The sequence below is a fragment of the Larus michahellis genome, chromosome 2 (genome assembly GCF_964199755.1).
Source record: "Larus michahellis chromosome 2, bLarMic1.1, whole genome shotgun sequence".
NCBI lineage: Eukaryota > Metazoa > Chordata > Aves > Charadriiformes > Laridae > Larus > Larus michahellis.
This window is the reverse complement of record NC_133897.1, coordinates 114051294-114070734: the sequence shown is the minus strand read 5'-3', so window position 1 is coordinate 114070734 and position 19441 is coordinate 114051294. Positions and strand designations below refer to the sequence as shown.

General features: G+C 41.2%; 1 protein-coding gene across 15 annotated transcripts in view; it reads left to right on the top strand.

Annotated features, from left to right (window-relative positions):
* PTPRM (protein tyrosine phosphatase receptor type M) overlaps positions 1-13808 on the top strand; it is a 482403-nt gene extending 468595 nt beyond the window's left edge. For all 15 annotated transcript variants that reach the window (XM_074576689.1, XM_074576685.1, XM_074576684.1 and 12 more), the window contains 5 exons: positions 239-370; positions 3489-3614; positions 5426-5589; positions 7631-7766; positions 13034-13808. In XM_074576689.1, coding sequence (XP_074432790.1) covers positions 239-370; positions 3489-3614; positions 5426-5589; positions 7631-7766; positions 13034-13087 — 612 coding nt within the window. In that variant the 3' untranslated portion in view covers positions 13088-13808. The remainder of the gene's footprint in view (positions 1-238; positions 371-3488; positions 3615-5425; positions 5590-7630; positions 7767-13033) is intronic.
* The last annotated feature ends 5633 nt before the right edge of the window (positions 13809-19441 follow it).

Sequence of the window (19441 nt, the reverse complement as noted above, 5' to 3'; positions counted from 1 at the left end):
AAGTTTCAGAAATATAACATCTGCAGAAGTCATATTCTTATAATACATAATAAGACATAATACAGTTTATTAACTTTGAAGCATGTAAGATCTTGGGAAGGAGCTGAAAACAATGTATTAATTATATAGGAAATAGAAATAACGCTTTCAGGCCCAAAGTTTTGGGGCTATGACTGGCATTCTGCTGAATTTTTGTCTTTTACCATTCCTCTCACCATCTCTTGTTATTTCTTTGCAGAGCTACAAGCAACCGTCAGCTTTCATAGTTACGCAGCATCCCTTACCAAATACTGTCAAAGATTTCTGGAGACTGGTCCTAGATTATCACTGCACTTCGATAGTTATGCTGAACGATGTCGATCCAGCACAAGTAAGTCCAGAAAATGGCGCCATTCAACAGAGGACTGCTAGTGCCTCAGCATTTGAGCACATGCGCAGTTCAGAACAGCTTTAGGATGTAATTAGTTTTATAAAACAATGTTAAATACTAACACACTAAAAAATGGATTTGTAGCTTGCAGATACACATAGCGAAAGAGGAATAAATCAGACCATCAGCGACTTCTCCACCAAAACGTTAATGCACACACACCTAAGTGCACACGCCAAAAATTTATTCTGGTAAGAAAACTTGCTTTGGGCAGAGCTGCTAAAAACCAAAAGTGATGGTTGTAAAATTCTGACTCAAGTCTGAAACACACTAGTAATAGCCAAAAGTCATAAACAGAAGCCAACAGCTATTCATTAGCCTGCCCGAAACAGGTCAGTGACCTTGGTCTGCTTACCGGGGGATAGGTGTTCCCAGTGTGAAAAATCTGTGTTCTGTTTGGCACAAAATGACATTGTTAGCAAGGAGATGGGAACTAAACAAGATTGGAGACTAAGCATCCTTCGGAAGAAAAAAACAGAGCAACAAAATGTATGGGGGAATGTAATTACCTTACAAAAGAGTTGTGCATGCTGTACATGTTCTTTAGAAAATTGGAAAACTGTACCTACTGGTTTGGCAATTTAATCGCTAGCATTAATCATTAAGTGTCCTAGAGCCTGGCTCGCAATTGCGCAATTCCAAGTTCTCACACAGATATAATTTCCTTGGTTCCAACAAACTGCACCAGCCATCTGCTGGAATAACGTGGTGGTAATCTGGCTTCTAACTATGCAAATATTTACTAATTATTGGTTAAGAGAAATTGTTATTTTTTTTATAGCAGACTGCATGTTATTTTTATTCTTGATACGATCAAGAATCTTTTTAGTTTTGTTGTGCATTGTTCATACCTAGAAAGAATGTTTCCTTCTATTTCTTTTTAACGTGAAGAATTTGTTTTTAAAACATACTAATCTTCCGTTTTGTCTTTCAAAGGAATGTGTAGGAATTCCACACACTGTTTTAAAGACTGAATTTTGATTCCAAGCCCTTAACTGTCTACAGGGAGAAAAACAGAAATGAAAGACAAAACTTTTATTCATGAGTCTAAGATTATTTTCTGACTGAATAAGGAAAGACTCAAGGGAGTCAGACTGTTAGGGACTGCTGAACAGAGTTTTTTTAATTTGTGGGCTGTGTTTTGAATTTACAATAGTGCATGGCTATTTCAAGCATTTATTAGCCTCACAGGCTTTTAAAAGCTATTGGGATATGCAGTTAATGCACCTGCCTCTGCAGTACGTTAAACCATTTCCCTCTAATGTGAGTAACAATCTTTTCATTAGGAATAAATCTCAAAACCCTCAGAGCAAATGGAAGTGGAGAAAGGGCAGAGCTTATTAAAAACACACATTACATTCAGATTTATTAATAATTACTGTTATCATTATTATTTATGTACATACGGAGTGTTTACAGTTCTGTTTAGATATTACAATTTATGTGGGTTGTTATGCTCTATTGGGAAATGAAATTCAACCCTTCACAGTGACTCTGACTTAAAGAGAGTCACTAGCATCACATGCATGCAAAATGCGCAGACCTAAATGCTTTTAGTTTCTTTAGAACTTGAAAGTCTTGACTTCCTAAAACAGCTCCAGCAAACAGCTCTGCTTATTATCATTCAAGCGTTTTTCAAAGATCTGTTAGAACAGCATTCCTATGTATTTGAAAGACGTGTACTAAACTGTACACATGTTAAATTATCAGAGCACTGGCACTTGCATTAGTTGGATGCATTATGTTTTGCTACCCTGTACACTAGCATATTTCATAATAAAAATTCGTGTAAGATTTAGACAATATTTGGAAAGCAATTTGCTCAGCAGACCGAATCTTGGGGGGTTTCAAATAAATGAAAATATATTTTCCTACTCGAAATATCTGTTTTTAACTTGTTAAAAGTGAACTTCTGCAAATCAGACCCTGTTCTCTTTTTAATTGGTGTAGTAAATGATTATGTTTCCCTAAAATGTAGTCATCTCTAAACGGCTTTGTTGAGGAATAAATGTTACAAGAAATGCAAAACAACATCTGGAGTAAATGTGATTTGTCAGCTCAGCTCTGGATCACCGACAGCAATGCAGCAGAATGAAGACCACAGCTGTTTTACTGAATGAAATAAAGTTCCAAATATGACATCAATGCTTCTGCAAGCAAACAAAATTTCAGGAGTTCATACTTAATTTTGGTGAATGCTTGCAAAAGCTACATACTTGAACTACTGTAAATATCCCCGGAAAAAGAATCATTAGGGTTTTTATGGAAAAACATGGACAAGCAGAGTCTAGCTTGAAAAACCTCCCTGCAAAGTGTTGATTTAATCTATAACGTATTAACACAGATGATAATTGGTTCCTGGATTAAGCCATCGTGATATTATTAGATGCTAAAACTGTGCAAGATAATGGTAATGTTATGTTGTGATCTTCAGATACCTAGAAGTAATGTTTTCTGAGGACTAAAGAGAGCATAATTGGTATTTTCAGGTGGCATTCATAAGATGAAATTGAGCCGTTGATGAAAATTTAAAGCATTGCTGATATTACCAACATCGTCAGTCACTGCTGAAACAGATGTGAAAGTTAAGCCCTGAGTTTTGAGAATTGATGCACCCTTCAGAGTATTCTGATGTAGCTTGATTTATTACCAACTTTTTGGGAGGGTTGGAGGTATCAGGCCTCTGGTATTTAGGCTTCACACTGTCTCCGAGATACGGTAATATTTGACAGCATCCCCCTGTCTTGTCATACGGTATTGCAGAATTGACGTTGAGTGGCAGAAATGTGTTACTCCAAATACCAGGGAATGGCGAGTACAGCGACAAGCGATAGCATGTTCAGTTAAGGGAAAAGGCATTTGTTTAAACTTGTTCTGCACAAGTAAAAGCAGAGTGCTTGAAACCGATGGAGGATGGTCCACCGTGTATTTTATAACAATGTTGTGTGAGAATGTCAGTAATGAATGTAGCACAAAGAAAAATCTAGAAAAGTGTATTGAGGCACCATGAAATTCAAAGTGATTAACTGTGCTTTTTTGTGTTTGTTGTCTTCTATAGCTGTGTCCTCAGTACTGGCCAGAAAATGGAGTACACCGACACGGTCCTATTCAGGTGGAGTTCGTATCAGCTGATTTAGAAGAAGACATAATCAGCCGGATATTCCGAATTTATAATGCAGCCAGGGTAAGGACGTTATTTGCAAAACAATTCTGTCTCAGTAGATGAGTTGGCTCTATTCAAGTCACAAAAAAAATGAAAGTTAAACTCACATAAAACCATTCTCATTTTTCAGCTTATTTTTTTCAGAGCAACGGTGCAATACTGAGTCACACCATGATCAATGAGAAAAAAGCCTTCTTTGTGTAATTAAAGTGAAAAATATTTTAATGCCTATCTCAGCTGTGTTAAATGCAAATGAAATAAATGCAGTATTCAGATCGGTAGCCCAGAAATGCCAAAATCAGTGCTGTTTTCAACAGTTTGATATTAGCCATTTTGCATTTTTGTATCTTGTGTCACGTGAAGAGAGCTGCGCGCCAATACTAGGCATGTTTTCCAATACCAGTCCCAGGCTTTTAGTGAAGATCTTGTCCCACTAATCACACTTCGTAATATATGTAAGGACTTCAGAAGGACAAGTACGTTCTCATAGCCGGCTTTTATGCTCCTGTAAAGTTGACAGAAGACTAAAAGAGGCATGTCTTTCAAGCTGAGTGGAAATAAGATCCCACCACAGACCAGGCACCTCTCCCCATCCAGATGAGGAGAGCCTTGCAATGGACTGGTGTTGATCACTGAAGAGCCATAGCTAGCAACGAGCAGTATTCCCTACTGAAAAAAGATGGGAACTGCCCTGAGATCTGGTAGCTCTCAGGACAGTGAGAGAAAGGCCCCCGGAACACACACAAAAATATCCGAATATCCAAACAGGGAAGCTGATTGTAAGCTTCAAGATATTTCTTTTAATACTAAGAAGGCCTTGCGTTCACAGTAAATGTGGCAACATAAAGACACGATCCCCAGCAGCATTAATGTGAGCTTTAACAGGCACTGGGTCTGGCTGATGTGCTTGGGGGAGAGGGGCCGTCAGCTGAAAGAAACTGGCCAGAAAATCAGTAGATTCCAAATTTTGACATAAAGCAGACAAAACCCATGGAAGAACATACCTAATGCTGCATCCGCTTTGGTTTATTCCCTCATCTTGTTAATCTTACATGCTCTCTATTACCTTTTACTCTAGAGAAAAAATTGTAATGTCAACATTTCTGTGTGTTGCTCATTTTCAAAGTGGCACTAAAATGCCCTCACTTTGCACAGAAGTGAAAGCGGCAAATCCTAGACTACAAAAACAGTTTTCATGTGTGTTTATTATGCCCTTTTCAAAGGACTGTAATTTTCTGCCACTAACGCTTGTCCTATGCTCCTTTTTTATTTTAAATCATCATAAAGCAACTGTACAGTAACGTTTCACTAGAGGGGTTCTGACTGCTGCAGTAGCACACAATAAAATAAAATGGAGTTAGATTTTTTTATAAGCCAGGAAAATCTGAGGGCTTCCTTTGGTTTTCTAAATGTTTCCTGCTTCAAACTATCTTGAGAGGTTTTGACCTTTCTTATAAAAAAAAAGGCAGAAGCACACAAATATTCTTCAAAATGCTGAAGTATATGAAAAAAGAAGGCGTATAATTGAAGTTGTGCTGCAGCTCCTTTGTTACCAAGTTCCTGCTATGATGTTAATCAATTATTTGCTTGATCCTGCAGCTGTACCATTGCTCTATTCTAGTCTATTTGTATAGCACTCTGTTTAAAACCTCTTGTTGTAATAACTCTGCTGGAAATTAAGAGTCATAACTCCTCAAGGGCAGTTGAAATTACATTAGTAGTTTGTCAGCGGTGATCTGCTTGAACAACTTTCCTCACTGATGCGAATATCTAAGTTGTGTGCCAAAAAAAAATGCAGTTGTTTTTCCTGCTTGTTGTCTGAACCTCTACAGCCCCAAGACGGCTACCGGATGGTGCAGCAGTTCCAGTTCCTGGGATGGCCCATGTATAGAGACACTCCAGTTTCTAAACGCTCCTTCTTGAAGCTCATTCGCCAAGTGGAGAAGTGGCAGGAAGAATATAACGGGGGAGAGGGACGCACAGTTGTACATTGCTTGTAAGTACTGGAAACAGAAGAGAGAAAATAAAGGAATACTGTTACAGAATTTGTGCCAGGTTTTAAAAGACTTGTGAGGAGGTATCTGTCCTCATCTGGAACTGAATAAATAATACGGCTGCTCATTTAAAAGCTTTGAACATAGGAGGAATTGTGTACTTTTTTGATGTAGATTCATGAGTTTCCTTCTCTCCCTTGGTAGACCCCTGTGAAAGGATGATGGGTACAAGTTAATTCTATTTTATATAAAGATGTTCTTTTGCAAATGGAAAAGGTGCATATTTATTCAGAGTAAATCAAAACTGTACCTTCAGAACAAGGTACCTTTTGTTTCTACAGATAAGGACTGTAGAAATGAGTAGCATTGAAGGGGTGATTCCAGACGTACAGCACAGAAGTAAAAGTAGCCCGATAGACCAGTTACAATGATCCTTTAATTGCCTTACCTTTCTCTAATAATGGTATATATTTTTGTCCTCCTGTGGTCTTTGTGCTCCACTGGTGCAGACTCTCATCCCCTCTGCTGCCATCCTCCTTTTGATATGGCTTAATACTTGTACGTGCTGTTTCCCTCAGCAGTAGCTGATCTTTTGAGACGGAGTCTTCAGTGCTTGAAGTTGTATCCATCTTCCTCTCGACATCTGCTTAAAGATGCTGCTATGATGGAGAAGGGACATGCTGATGGGAAAACCACACACTAATGCACTTTCAAAAGTTGGGACCCAATGTTAGAACGATGCAGGAAAATCTAAGGGTGTATTAATAATTCCCACTATCACTGACCTTGAACAAGTCATTGCTCTTCAGTTTCCCCATCTGTAGAATGGGGATAATAATACTTTTATCAAAGGAGCATTGTGCAGTGTGATTAATTAATGTTTTGAGATCTTTAGCTGAAAAGACCCTTTTGAAGTGTAAATTACTGTTATCTCTGAGGTGGCTGATGATATTAAATAGTTGTACAACATCACACATGCGTCACTTCCAGGCAGTAAAGAAAGAAAAAGCTCTAATATAATCCTTTTAAATGACTTTATTTTAATTAAAATTCTCAAAGAGTCCCACAATATCAGGCAATGTTTTGGCAGCAGAGAGCATTCTTTTCATACAGCCTGGATGTGACAGATGTGCGACGTTGTAGCTTCCTTTGAAAATCAACCATTTGCGAAGCTGGTTTGAAAGACCCGCTACCTAACTAGTCTGCACTCTGGTAATTATTAAGGTTTATTATTTTCGGTGAAGCGCAGCCTAAAGATTCTGATTAGAATAGCTGTAGAAATAATAGGGCTTCCAGAAAGAAAGAGATTCTCTCAAAGATTAAAAATAACCGGGGATAGAGTATTATTAAATACTGTATTTGATCATGCGTATGAACACTTGTGCCTGGCTTCTTTGTTAGCAAGTCACTTCGGGTTCTCATCCTCTGATGCTGTGGGTGGAGGGGGAAATACGTGCACTTCTAAAAGTAGTCATCGCCAGGCAGCCGGCCCCTCTGCCTGCTGCCAGGGGCTGAGCCCATCAGCCGGGGCAAGATCGCAGCACCACCTAGTGCCATGCTAAAGGTGGAGCCACCAGAAGAGCTCCTGCAAAAGAGACTTCGGACACTTTTGCTGTTCCTCCGAAACACCTTTGGGCACCAGGATCTGGAATAAAAGAGCTTAGAGATCCGCTTTCTCTATAGCATTTCCAGCACTGATGTTCATTGTGCATTTACAGTGCAAAGGGGTGTTGAGATGAATCTAAAAGTACCTTGTCCTTATTTTAGCATCCTCTTTGTGCTGTCTCAGGTGCAAAACTCAGCCGTTCAATTCCCTCCAGGCTTTCAGCCTGCTGATTTCTGAATCATTGCTTTGAGATCATTCAGCCCATTAATTCCAATTAAAAATTGTGTTCTGCCTAGAGTTCAGCAGCCTTCAGAGGCAATAATGTTCTGTGGTTTCTCCCTGCTGGAACTCATACCTTGTGTAGCCATCCCTGGTGCTGTATGAACTTGTAACATAGAGTCAATTGTAACTGAGCCATTTTGTCATTTTTATTGTAGGAATGGAGGTGGCCGCAGTGGGACATTTTGTGCAATCAGTATTGTTTGTGAAATGCTTCAACATCAGAGGGCTGTTGACGTATTCCATGCTGTGAAGACACTGAGGAATAATAAGCCTAACATGGTGGACCTTCTGGTATGAGCTTTTTAACTGCACCACTAAATAGAAAATGTTCCTTTTTCTCAGAAGACTCAGTAAGATTTCCAAGATTTGCAGTGGGAGTTGTTCACAAAGCAAGCAAGTCATTTTCAAAGGGGATAATGAAGTCACTTCACTTGTAAGAGTATTTTTACACTGCTTTCTTCCCAAGGAGACTTTGTCTCTGTTCATTTGAATTTTTTAAGAGTTTTAAACTTTCAGCCGAACATCCTTATTAATTTTCTTTTCTAGCAGGCTGAGCCAAGTGGAGAGCAGCCCTTGCATGGTAGAAATAATAGTTATGTAAAATGAAATGCCAGATTTTCAAATTATATATTTTATAAATAGCTTAATCGCCTAATATTTATCAAAGCCATGAATTTCAGTTTGACATCCAGAATATTGCATTTAATTATGGTTGCTCTATCTCATAGAAAGATTAAAGAAGTTCAGAAACAAGGGGCCATGTGCAATTATTTTCCTAGAGAGTGTTTTATGAGCTTTCTTTTTAAATGGAGAATTGCTGAAGTGGCAGCTGCTATGCCACAAGAGCTGCAGAACAGCTTAAACCAGCAGGTTCTTACACTCCAGCGTGTAGTTCTGTACTTGGAGATGGGTGTAGCGCGATACCCTATTCTGAAGCCTGGGCTATAAAAGACATTGTTTTACAACATCCTGCTGTAGAGGTGTCTGCTTGAGAGGCAGCTGTATTCCATTTAGCATCATAGGTGGGAGGAAGCAGCATTTGGGCAGCTTCAGGGATGCTAAACTAATATGAGCTGACTTGGGGTCATATTTCAGCATCTTTTCTACAGAGTGCCCACGGTGAGGCAAGAGGCTTCCCACCGAGCTGGTCAAGTGTCTTGTAATTTTAGGAGAGATCCCCCTCTCTCAGACGAGCTCCCAAAATCGGGGTGTGCAGAAAGCAGGAATTTCCGTTGGGAGGCTTTCAGGTCCTGTTGTAGGTGGATAGGGCCATCCACTTTTCCACCACACATATCACTGCGCCTCATCTGTCCCATGGAAGAACGTCTCCCATCACATCCTCCATTGCAGTCGTCTCATCTATCTTACCTGTGAAATCCCAGATTTCACAGCCTTGCTCTGGCCACGCTCATGGAAAAAAGCCAGATGTTACCAGCTGTGCGAAGCGAGGAGGGAGTTTAGAAGCAGCACCACAGGGCCATGAGCCAGCAACGTGGAACTATGAATCTTGTATCAGTGAGAACTATCAAGCTTTTGCAGTGGTGGGAGGGAGCAGCTTATTTGGCTCCTCTTCCTCTAGTTTATATTTTCAGGAGGAGAATCATCATGCTGGGAACCATACTTTTTTATTTCCTAGATATTAAGAAAAATGTCCTACTTCTTCATTCAGAGAGTATAGTTTGGATAGAGACTTGGCAGGCCTGCTGTTCTCCGTTCTCCCAGAGTTTAAGTCCACAGAACACACTGATCTCTTATTCATTTATTTTATAGAAATAAAAAGAAAATTACCAGTGTGAAGATGTACAGTCGAAGAAAATGCTCTCTATAAATTCCCGTTTGTGACAGTTCTCCGGGTATAGATTTGTCAGGCAGCTGTCTCCATTTTTCAGCAGAGATTTTTTTTTTTTTAATCAAAAACTAAATGTACTATTTTAGAATATAAAAATAGCTTTTAGCAAATTGAGGATGGTATTGAGAATGTCTGGACAGCACTGAGAGGCCTTGTAAGGCCTTTTCATTAGGAGATGTCAGAGCAGTTGTGAAGGAGATCAGTATTGTTTTCCTTACTGTACAGACAGAGGAACGAAGGCAGGGGACAATCAGGATTTTTTCCCATTATCACGTAATTGACTGACAAAGCAAAGTTAGAACCACATCTCTTCAGTCTTGGTCTGCTGCTTTGTAGGAACAAATATTTGAATTAGCAAGGTTTCAGTTTCCGTGTAGATTGTTTCATGGTAAAAGGGAGTCAGGACAATTGAGTTCTTTTCCTGATCCTGTTACTGACTTTATCCTTCATGATCTGTCTTTGCCTCAGTTTCCACATCTGAAAAACGAGAACAATAATATTCACCTACCTTTGTAAAATTCTGTGTTAAAAGATGAAATGCTCAGAATAATAACAGTATTTCACCAAAATAGTTTCAAGACTGCTTTATCAATACCTGGTATGCACTTTCCGACTAGATGAAGGGAAATCTTTATGGTCCATACTTAGAGATTCATCTCTTAATTTCATTGAAACCTCTGCTTTCCTGCAAGTGTAAAAATCTGAATGCTGCATCCATACAATATGGAAAATCTATGAAATTATTCAGCCGTCGTGCGAAGGTAACACATGGTATTACAAAATGTCTGTTACAGAATGCCTAAAGCATTTTGTGATAAATGTTATTGGACCTACCAGTAGATGTCCTAGAAAAAATAAATAAATATACCTCTCTGAAGCTAGCTAACATAAAGAGACTTTTAAGATTCACCATCGAGTGAATAATAAAAATGTACAGAGGACACACATGAGTGAACACAGTGGGAAATAATACGTGTCTACTCTTTAAGACAGGTATTGAGTTTACTAAAAATGACAGTTATTCTGCTGGATCAGTAAATCAGCATAAAACGAGCATGGAAAAATGGAAATGGATGAGTGGCTGATCTCATGTTTTGATCTGTTATGTAGTTATAGAATAATTTTCATTTATTTAGAAACATATATGCAATAAAAGCAGAAAAGGAATAATTTGCCTAATACCGCTTTCTTTCCTTTCTTCTTTTTTGTTCTTTTCTCATTCTGAAGAAGACACAAGCAGTTTATGGAACCCTGCAGGATCTTAAAACCTCACATACAACTCATTCATCACTTAGGTGATACGTACACCTAAGATTTGTTGTCTTTCGAAGTGACAGCTCTCAACAAAAGAACATAAAAATTGTCCATGCATGTTAATGGCTTTTTGATTGTTGTAGTATTATTTGGTCTCTTACACGTTAAGGTGGACTCTCTTCTCAGACAAAATGTGACCCAAAATCCCAAGTACAGGCCCAATGAGTTAATCCTGTAAAATGTTTGCTTCAGTGAAAAGGAGAATATATCTGAAGTGTACTTACAATCTTCCTACTTGTGATGTTAGGAAGGTGAAGGCTGAGTGCCATTACTCAGTTAACTCTGTTGTTGTTCCTACACAATAGTACCTGATTAGTTATCTTTTATTAATTGGTTAAATTGCATAAGAGAAAGAGGCATTTCAGTGGCGGAAATAGTCATTAAACTGGCAGGTATTTCCCAACTGAATTTTTAGAAGCCAGAGCCCTTGGATTCAGGGAACCTGGACCTACTATTTCTTTTGGCTTTTTTGTTTCATTTAAATGTTTGTAGTATTGCTAAATATTGCAAGTAGCAAGAATGACAACAGAAGAGGGATATGTGTGCACACACAAAACTGTGAAGTCATCAGTGACAGCATCATTTAAAATCATAGAATCAAAGAATCGTGTTGGTTGGAAGAGGACTTCAAGATCAGCAAGTCCAACCATCAACCTAACACTGCCACGTTACCACTAAACCATGTCCCTTAGCACCACATCTACACGTCTTTTAAATACCTCCAGAGATGGGGACTCAGCCACTTCCCTGGGCAGCCTGTTCCAATGCTTGACAACCCTTTTGGTGAAGAAAATTTTTCCTACTATCCAATCCAAATATCCCCTGGTGCAACTTGAGGCCATTGCCTCTTGTCATGTCACTGCTTACTTGGGAGAAGAGACCAACCCCCACCTGGCTACAGCCTCCTTTCAGGTAGTTGTAGAGAGCGATAAGGTCTCCCCTCAGCCTCCTTTTCTCCAGGCTAAACAACCCCAGCTCCCTCAGCCGCTCGTCATAAGGCTTGTGCTCCAGATCCCTCACGAGCTTTGTTGACCTTCTCTGCACACATGTCAGCAACTTAATATCTTTTTTGTGGTGAGGGGCCCAAAACTGGACACCGTACTCAAGGTGTGGCCTCACCAGTGCTGAGTACAGGGGGACCATCACTTCCCTAGTCTTGCTGGCCACACTATTTCTGGTATAAGCCAGGATGCTGTTGGCCTTCTTGGCCACCTGGGCACACTGATGGCTCATATTCAGCTGGCTGTTGACCAACGCGCCCAGGGCTTTTCCCACCATATAGCTCTCCAGCCACTCTTCCCCAAGCCTGTAGCTCTGCATGGGGTTGTTGTGACCCAAGTGCAGAACCCGGCACTTGGCCTTGTTGAACCTCATACCATTGGCCTCAGCCCATCGATCCATCCTGTCCAGATCCCTCTGCAGAGCCTTCCTACTCTCAAGCAGATCAACACTCCTGCCCAACTTGGTGTCATCTGCAAACTTACTGAGGGTGCACTCAATCCCCTTGTCCAGATCATTGATAAAGGTAGTAAACAGAACTGGCCCCAGGTTATCACAGTTGCACAGTGGGTGAGGGTCAGTCAAAAGCACTGGCCTCTTTGTACTGCTGAAGATATGAAGGGGACAAAGTCATGGCCCTTCATCTCTGAAGGGTGCAGACAGGGTTTGCATGCCACAAGAAGGGGATTTTTCCCCTTTGGGGAATCAGTCCTGTTTCTGAACAGTTGCAAATAAAATCAGCAGGTCTGCATTTGAAGTACAGGGTTGGCACCTGAAAACTTGGCCTGGGTAACAGAAGAGCTGTTAAGAGCCTAACTTACACATCACCATTAATTGCTAAATATTAATTGAAATGAATCCAATTAATTTAGCTCAAGCCTGATCTCACAGTGCCTATTGCACTGGAAGAGGACAGTATTTCAGCGTGGTTTTGGGCTGTGGATAGCAGAGGAACTGTAGGCAGCGCTTGCCCTGAAACGTAGCAAGTGTATGAACGACTTTAAAATAAAAGTTATGACCTGGGAAGTATTAGATACTGTGTCTATTTTAGTGATAAACATTTCCAGGGAGGAATTTCAATAACTCTAATTCTGGTAAAGCGCCACACGAGCATTTTGACAGATGACAGAAGGGTTGCAAGTCAATTTGCTTGCGTGTAGTCGATTTTTCTCATACAAGTGTATTGGAGCAGCTAAATACGCGTCTAATATGAGCAGTACCTGTGTCTATTGTCTGGTTAATATAAAGGTTTTCTTATCTGAATATAAATTGGATTTGCAGACTGGTTCCCATTGACAACAACTGATAGTAAATAATTTTAACAGAAGAGAAATATTGATCCCCTTAATTAAGTTCCTTCAATAACTGACTTTGTGGTTTTGTTTTGATTTTTCAGGATCAATACAAATTCTGCTACGAAGTGGCTTTGGAATACTTGAATTCTGGCTGATTGCATAAACAGCGCAAAGTTCCTCCTTTCACCACCACAAACAAAGCAAGTCGCTTCATGATATCTGTGTAAATGAGACGAAGACTCCTCAGTGTTATGCTTATACTGCTTTGTATACTTGGCTCTTTTTAAGAGCCCGAAAAGGTGTTTATAAAACCGCTTGCACTGCCCGTTTTCCACTATAATGCCGCTGCTTGACACCCATATGAACGTACACCAAACCACATGGCAGTTGTTGAACACTGTATTCATACATAGCCATTGATGTGGTGAAGCAGCATAGTCCTCTGGTAAATAAGAGAGCACAATTATATTCTTATGAAGGAATTTGTACTTTTCTGTTATATTTCGTTGCCTGTGATTCTCAGTTATTGCCACAGCCTAGTGTACATTTCTGTTCTGTGGAGAATGCTGTCTGGCATTTTGATAACATATGATTTTAGTTATATTTGTATTCTAACACGTGCATAATAAATGAATCATATGTAGCTTATCGGAACTAATGGAAAGACATGTACCAAATCATGTTAACTTTGTTGAGTTGTAATTTCTATCCACTTTGTACCATTTCAGAGAGAGAATCTTGATAGAAATACAGGTAGAAAATGCAAAATACAGGATGCTCAGATTAATATATCCAAAGCTTTTTCATTTGTTTATATTGTAAATATTTTTTGATTTCATCAAATTATTTATTCATTAAAATGAATTTTTTTGTGAAGCACAGTGAGTGACAATCATTTTTATTAAGCCCTGGAAATGCTTACTGTATGATAGTGTAAACATTTGTTTACCTTGTATGGATTCTCAGCTCAATAAATAATTACATACATGATAAAATCTCGTTTAATTTGATATCTCTTGGCATCTGAGTGCCTTCAGCTAAGCCTCTTTTCCGATTAATTCTTGTAAATACTGAGCTGCCTCCTGAGCGTGTTTATTGTGTGATCCAGTGTTGATCCAGCCAATAGCAAGGTGTGCCATGCCAATAGATAAAGTGGTGAATTGTATGTTTAAAGATGCACATGCACAAAGGCAGAACCCGAAAATCGCCCTGCTGCGCGAAGAAGAGATGATGCCGGGCTTGCAGTGCTCAGTCTTGTCATGGCATTCCTCTGCAGCCCAGTCGCTCTGTGTCTGCTGCCGCGAAAGGGCTGAGGGTGCCTTTGTTCGTGGGAAGAATGACTGCTGTGAGGGGGAAGTAATTCCCCGTGTTAAAGGTACCAGTACTGGAATTATTGGGAGGGGTTAAAAAGTGAGTAAAACTACCCTGCTAGTAGGGCCGTTACCAGTTCTGCCAGTCGACAGGTTTACACCATTAAAGCTCTTGCCTATCCTGAGAATGGCTGCACTGCACTTCCACGGTGTTTGGATGGTTCCTCTTTCTCCCAAGCACTCTTGACCAGCGTTTGACCAGGCTGGGACTTGCCTCATGTTCATGGATGTAGGAGGCGCCGCAGAGAAGCGGCAAGAAAGGGGAAAGAGCCGGCAAGGGTTTGCCGCACCATCCGCTGGAACTGCAGATCTGTCTCTCACCCAGCAACATCAAAGAGACATTGCAGATGGAGCAACTCTGCCCAGTAATGAAGCCTTCCAAATATATGTGGAAACCCAATGCAAGAAAGCAGCAAACAGCACAGCGTTCCAGTTCTTAAAAAGATCCTTTTAATGTGCTAGCCATCTGGGATGGGGACAGTAGCTATTTAAATGTATTAAACTGTTTTGAGAGCCTCTAAATCCAAGAGATCCAGCTTGCGTATAATGACTCACAGCTTGTCAACTTCCAGTTCAAAACCACTGCAAAATTCAGATATGAAGACAGGAGGATAGGTTTCCTCTGCAGCTGGAAAGCATCTCTTTTAAAATTGTTTTAAAATGTAGCTGGCAGGTACTGGCCGTTGCTATAAATTGCACAGAGGTACTGAAGAACTTAGGGAAAACAACCCCAGCCTTGAGAAGAATGATGGTCCTTGGATAAACCCTGTAGCACTTCAGCCTGTAGTAGAAAACACTCTGATTCACTTGGAAACCCTATTGTTAGGAAACAAAACCCAAACCTCTAACATCAGTTCCTCACAAGAGGACAGAGCAGGTATCCCAGCCAAGCATGTGTAGTAATCGTGGGACACTAAATACCTGGTTTCCACCACCCGTTTATTGAGACATGCACCTATGTGTCTGATGTTTTGTGATAGTTCGAAGAAGTGTGATGGCTAAGTGTGTGAAGGAACCCTGGGACGGAAGGTGACACAGGCAATGTGATCCCAAATGTGAATGAGATTTATTGAAATGCAGCAAGAATCATGGCAATCTCTCCCAAGGAGAGAGGCTGCCAGCGTCTGCCAGACATTGTTTCAGCTGCTGTACTCTTGCAGACGTACTTTGCACATGTAGGTCTTGGAGGATGAAGCGGGGGGAGATAAGAGGAGGAGAGGGTTCTGCAGTGTTCCTTATTGTTTTACTGTTGATATGACTTTTTTTTTTTTTTGTTCTTCTGACATAGATATAGTCAAACCCGTGTTACTGAGTCTGTGTGATGTTGACCCGAAAGGCAGTCTGTGAACTACAATGTCTTAAAACTGGAGCCAGTTAAAGAAAGCACAGCAAGCTGCTTTGTGTCCTCACTCTCATACTTCAGGTATCAATCAATACAAATGATAGAGAAATCCAGGCTTAGTTAAAACAATATTTTGTCAAGAAGAAAAAACAGAGGAGAACTTCAAGGAGACAGGAATAGAGAAAACATAAGGAATCAGAAAGGAGCAGAAAGAGGAGATGAACGTGGAGGGCAGGTATTTAAGAAGCAGCGCGGAGCTTGGGAAAGTTGCCTGGAGGGTGGCATTTTAGAGGAGGCAACGGAAAGAAAACAGCAGTGACAGCCATTTTGAGTCTTCACAAACCAGCCTCCCTTTGCAGAAGTTACATGATTACAAGCCCAGTACAGCTGCAGGATTTACGGAGACATCGGTCCTAGTTTGGGAGGAACAGAGAAATGGATGTTTTCTTCAATCCCCAGTATATAGGAGGCACATAAATGAATAGGGAGACACTGTAAATGGTTAGCTATATGTATCACCCAATTCATCACCTGTCCGTGACTTGAGGTAGATGATTTTTGCTAAGCTCTTCTGAAAGAGCAGCAACGGGGATGGGGAGAGAGGTGATCACATGCAGGTATCTGTATCTTTTTAACAGCAATGCTCCCGACAGCTTTCTGGGCTTCTTTGTCAGCAAAATGAGTCTATCACTAGCAGGGTAGCTTCACAGTGTACTAACCCAAAGCTTAAGGACTACATAAAGCAAGATTAAAAAAATAAAGCATAGAAAATGCAACTGGTGTTAAAATACAAAACCTTCCCACCCGGCTGTACGCTGTGTGGCTCAAAAGGGTCTCTGTGCACCAAGACCTGATTTGAAGGTGCTATGCAGCATGAAGACCACCTTCATTTTGGATTTCTCCTTCAGCTGGTTAGGACTCGTCTTTAATATATCCGAAATGATTGGTTCTCATTTCACTGTGTGCAGGTGTTCCCCCAGGTGTGACTGCTTCCTGTATATGCCCGTGCTCAGTCAACACTGGCCCTTTATAACGTGTGGCAAGGAGGCAAATAGATTTTTTTCTTCTCCGAGATGTAGCAATGCAGATGAGTTGACACTTCCAGCAGCAGCTATTCCAGGCAGCTTCCTCTGGGGAGGCCTGGGGAGGCTGTCATTGTCGCAGCAAACCTAAAGCCCCTTGGCATTAGCCACTCCAAAACACTCACAGCAGGATCAGCCGCTGGGTCTCCTTTCCCTTGTGGTTGTTTTGTGTTTTCCCCCCGCAAATCAAGGATGACTGAAGGAAAGTAAGTGATTTCAAAGTTTACTTGAGGTTTTACAGCCTCGTTAGTTTTCTGATTCAAAGGTAATTCGGTTGCTCTGCCTCCCAGAGTAACTTCTCCAAGCAGTTGTGCATCTGCCTTCAGAAGCAGCGAGGTATGTAGGCAGACCACTGTAACAGAATGATTCGCCATATCATTTTATATTTATTGTTGGTTTTACACTTATTTTATCAACTTGGAGCCTCGGACTACAAAATCTCATGCAGCCCGTATCTGATGACAGACACTTGGCTTTATTAAAAGAAAAATTAAATTAGGAGTAGAAGAAAAATGTACAGCTTAGTTCTGCTGTTTGGCGCTTGTTAAGGAAGCCAAAGACCAGTGTAATTTTGGGGGCAGGGTACCAGTAAAACCCAACAGACCATGTGAAAATAAAGCCATTTCTATTGGAGCCCATTTGTTTGTTTGTTTTTCATAGCCTAGACCTTGTCTATACGGTGAAACTATAAGCTGATGGGTCCGTTTGTATTGCCTCAGCCATTCACAGGCTCTGCCTGTGGGAGCTTCCCGCATGATGCTGGCACGAGGTGACTTGCTCCGCTCAGCTGCCGGCGCTCACCTTCAGCGTCCTAACCCCCTTCAATGAAGGAACCTTTCCAAAGCCTTGGCAACCTTTCGCAAACTGCAATAAACAGCAACAGCAAAATGCTTTCCTCACCCCTGCTGGGTATTTCCAAGCAGACTTTGCTGTGGACGGCTGAAAAGGCAGCTCCTGTGCTGGTCATTTCCCCAGACTCACCTTGTCTCCTGCTTTAAGCCTGAAACCCAACCCCTGCCACCCCCACCTCCTCCAGTCCATCTCACCAGCTCCTCAGCCACTCTCAGGATAAGGCTGTTGCATCTCTTTGGCCCAGCCCAGCCAGGCAGAGCAGCAGAGCTGCCGGGCTACACTGCTTTCAGGTCTGTATCTCCCATCCGAGCCTCCAAGGGCTCTCTTGGAAGATGCATTGCACTCTGGTGGCATGGTCCTGCCTTTCAGCCCAGGATCACGTATAACCTGCCCCCTGAGCCTCCACCCTGCTTCCCTCCCAGCCCTGTCACCGCGGCGCATGATACTCTTTCTGGGTAATATGACTTTAGATGATAGGTGGAAAGCAGATGTGAGGCTGGAAGAAGTTGGGGTCTACATGTGATTTTTTTGTTACTATTGTTGGTAGAACTTTGATGCCCAAAAGAACAGAAAAGGTGGGCTTTGACAATGAGGAGTAAGAGCGGTGCTTGCTGTAGCTTGTCTTAAGGGAACATGTCAGAGGAGATTAATAGCTCACGTTCACTGACAGTCTTTCCAAGCAGTAGTATTTTTACTCCTGTAACTCTTCTATTGATGTGTTTTCAGTAGCAGCTAGAAGACTTTTAATTGTATGTCTACAGTCATGATATTTCTAGTAATTAGTTTTTTTATGCAGACGTGCTCGGGGGCCACAATTAAAGCATGAGTCTCATTCACGCTAGACATACATTAATAGGGTTGCCAGGCCTGACTAAATGCAATCAAAACTCCTAGTCCTACAAACATTTACATTAATATCCTCTTGTCTAGTCCCGCTTGTGCAAAAACATCAATCCGACTCTCACACACGTTTTACATCTGACCTTATCATCCTTGTACATGTCATGTCCTGATGCTGTTCTGGGTCTGGCTGGGATGAAGTTAATTTTCTTTGTAGCAGCCCGTATGGTGCTGTGTTTTGGATTTGTGACTAAAACCAGTGTTGATACCACACCAACACTTTAGCTATTGCTGATCAGTGTTTGCGCAGCACCAAGGCCTCCTCTGTTTCTCACTCTGCCTCCGCCCCAGCGAGTAGGCTGGGGCTGGTCAAGAAGTTGGGAGGGAACGCAGCGGGGACAGCTGAGCTCAACTGACCAAAGAAAGGATATTCCATACAATACAACATCATACTTGGTAAAAAAATGGGAGCTGATGAGGAGGATGCAATTTCTAGGAGACTGGCTGGGCTTTGGTCTCCTTGTGGGAGGTGGTGGGTGAATGAATGCCTTTGCATTGATTTTTAGGGGGGGCAGGGGGGGATGTCCCCTCTCTTCTTCCTCTTTCCTTTGCTTATTAAACTATCTTTATCTCAGCCCACGACTTTCCATGCTTTTGCTCTTCCTCTTCTCTCCCCGTCCCACCAGGGTGAAGGGAGTGTGCAGGTGGGAACACTTAGCTGCTGGCTGGGGTCAGCCCACCACAGGTGACATAGAAGTGTTTGTAGGACTAAGGTCGACAGCCGTCAGTGAACGTTATGCTTCAACAAAAATTTTAAAATATGAGCTTCCTTGATATAAAATTAATAGGATTGCTTAGGTGCTTAAAGTTAAGCACATGATGTAAGTTATTAAAAGCACATTTTTTTTAAAATTAACCTAAGTAGACAGGTGCAGATTGACCCATTCACTGAAAGTGATAAAAACATGGAATTGAATTGTGCGTGGCAGAAAATCTGGGGGAGATACTTGGTCTTCTCTGTAT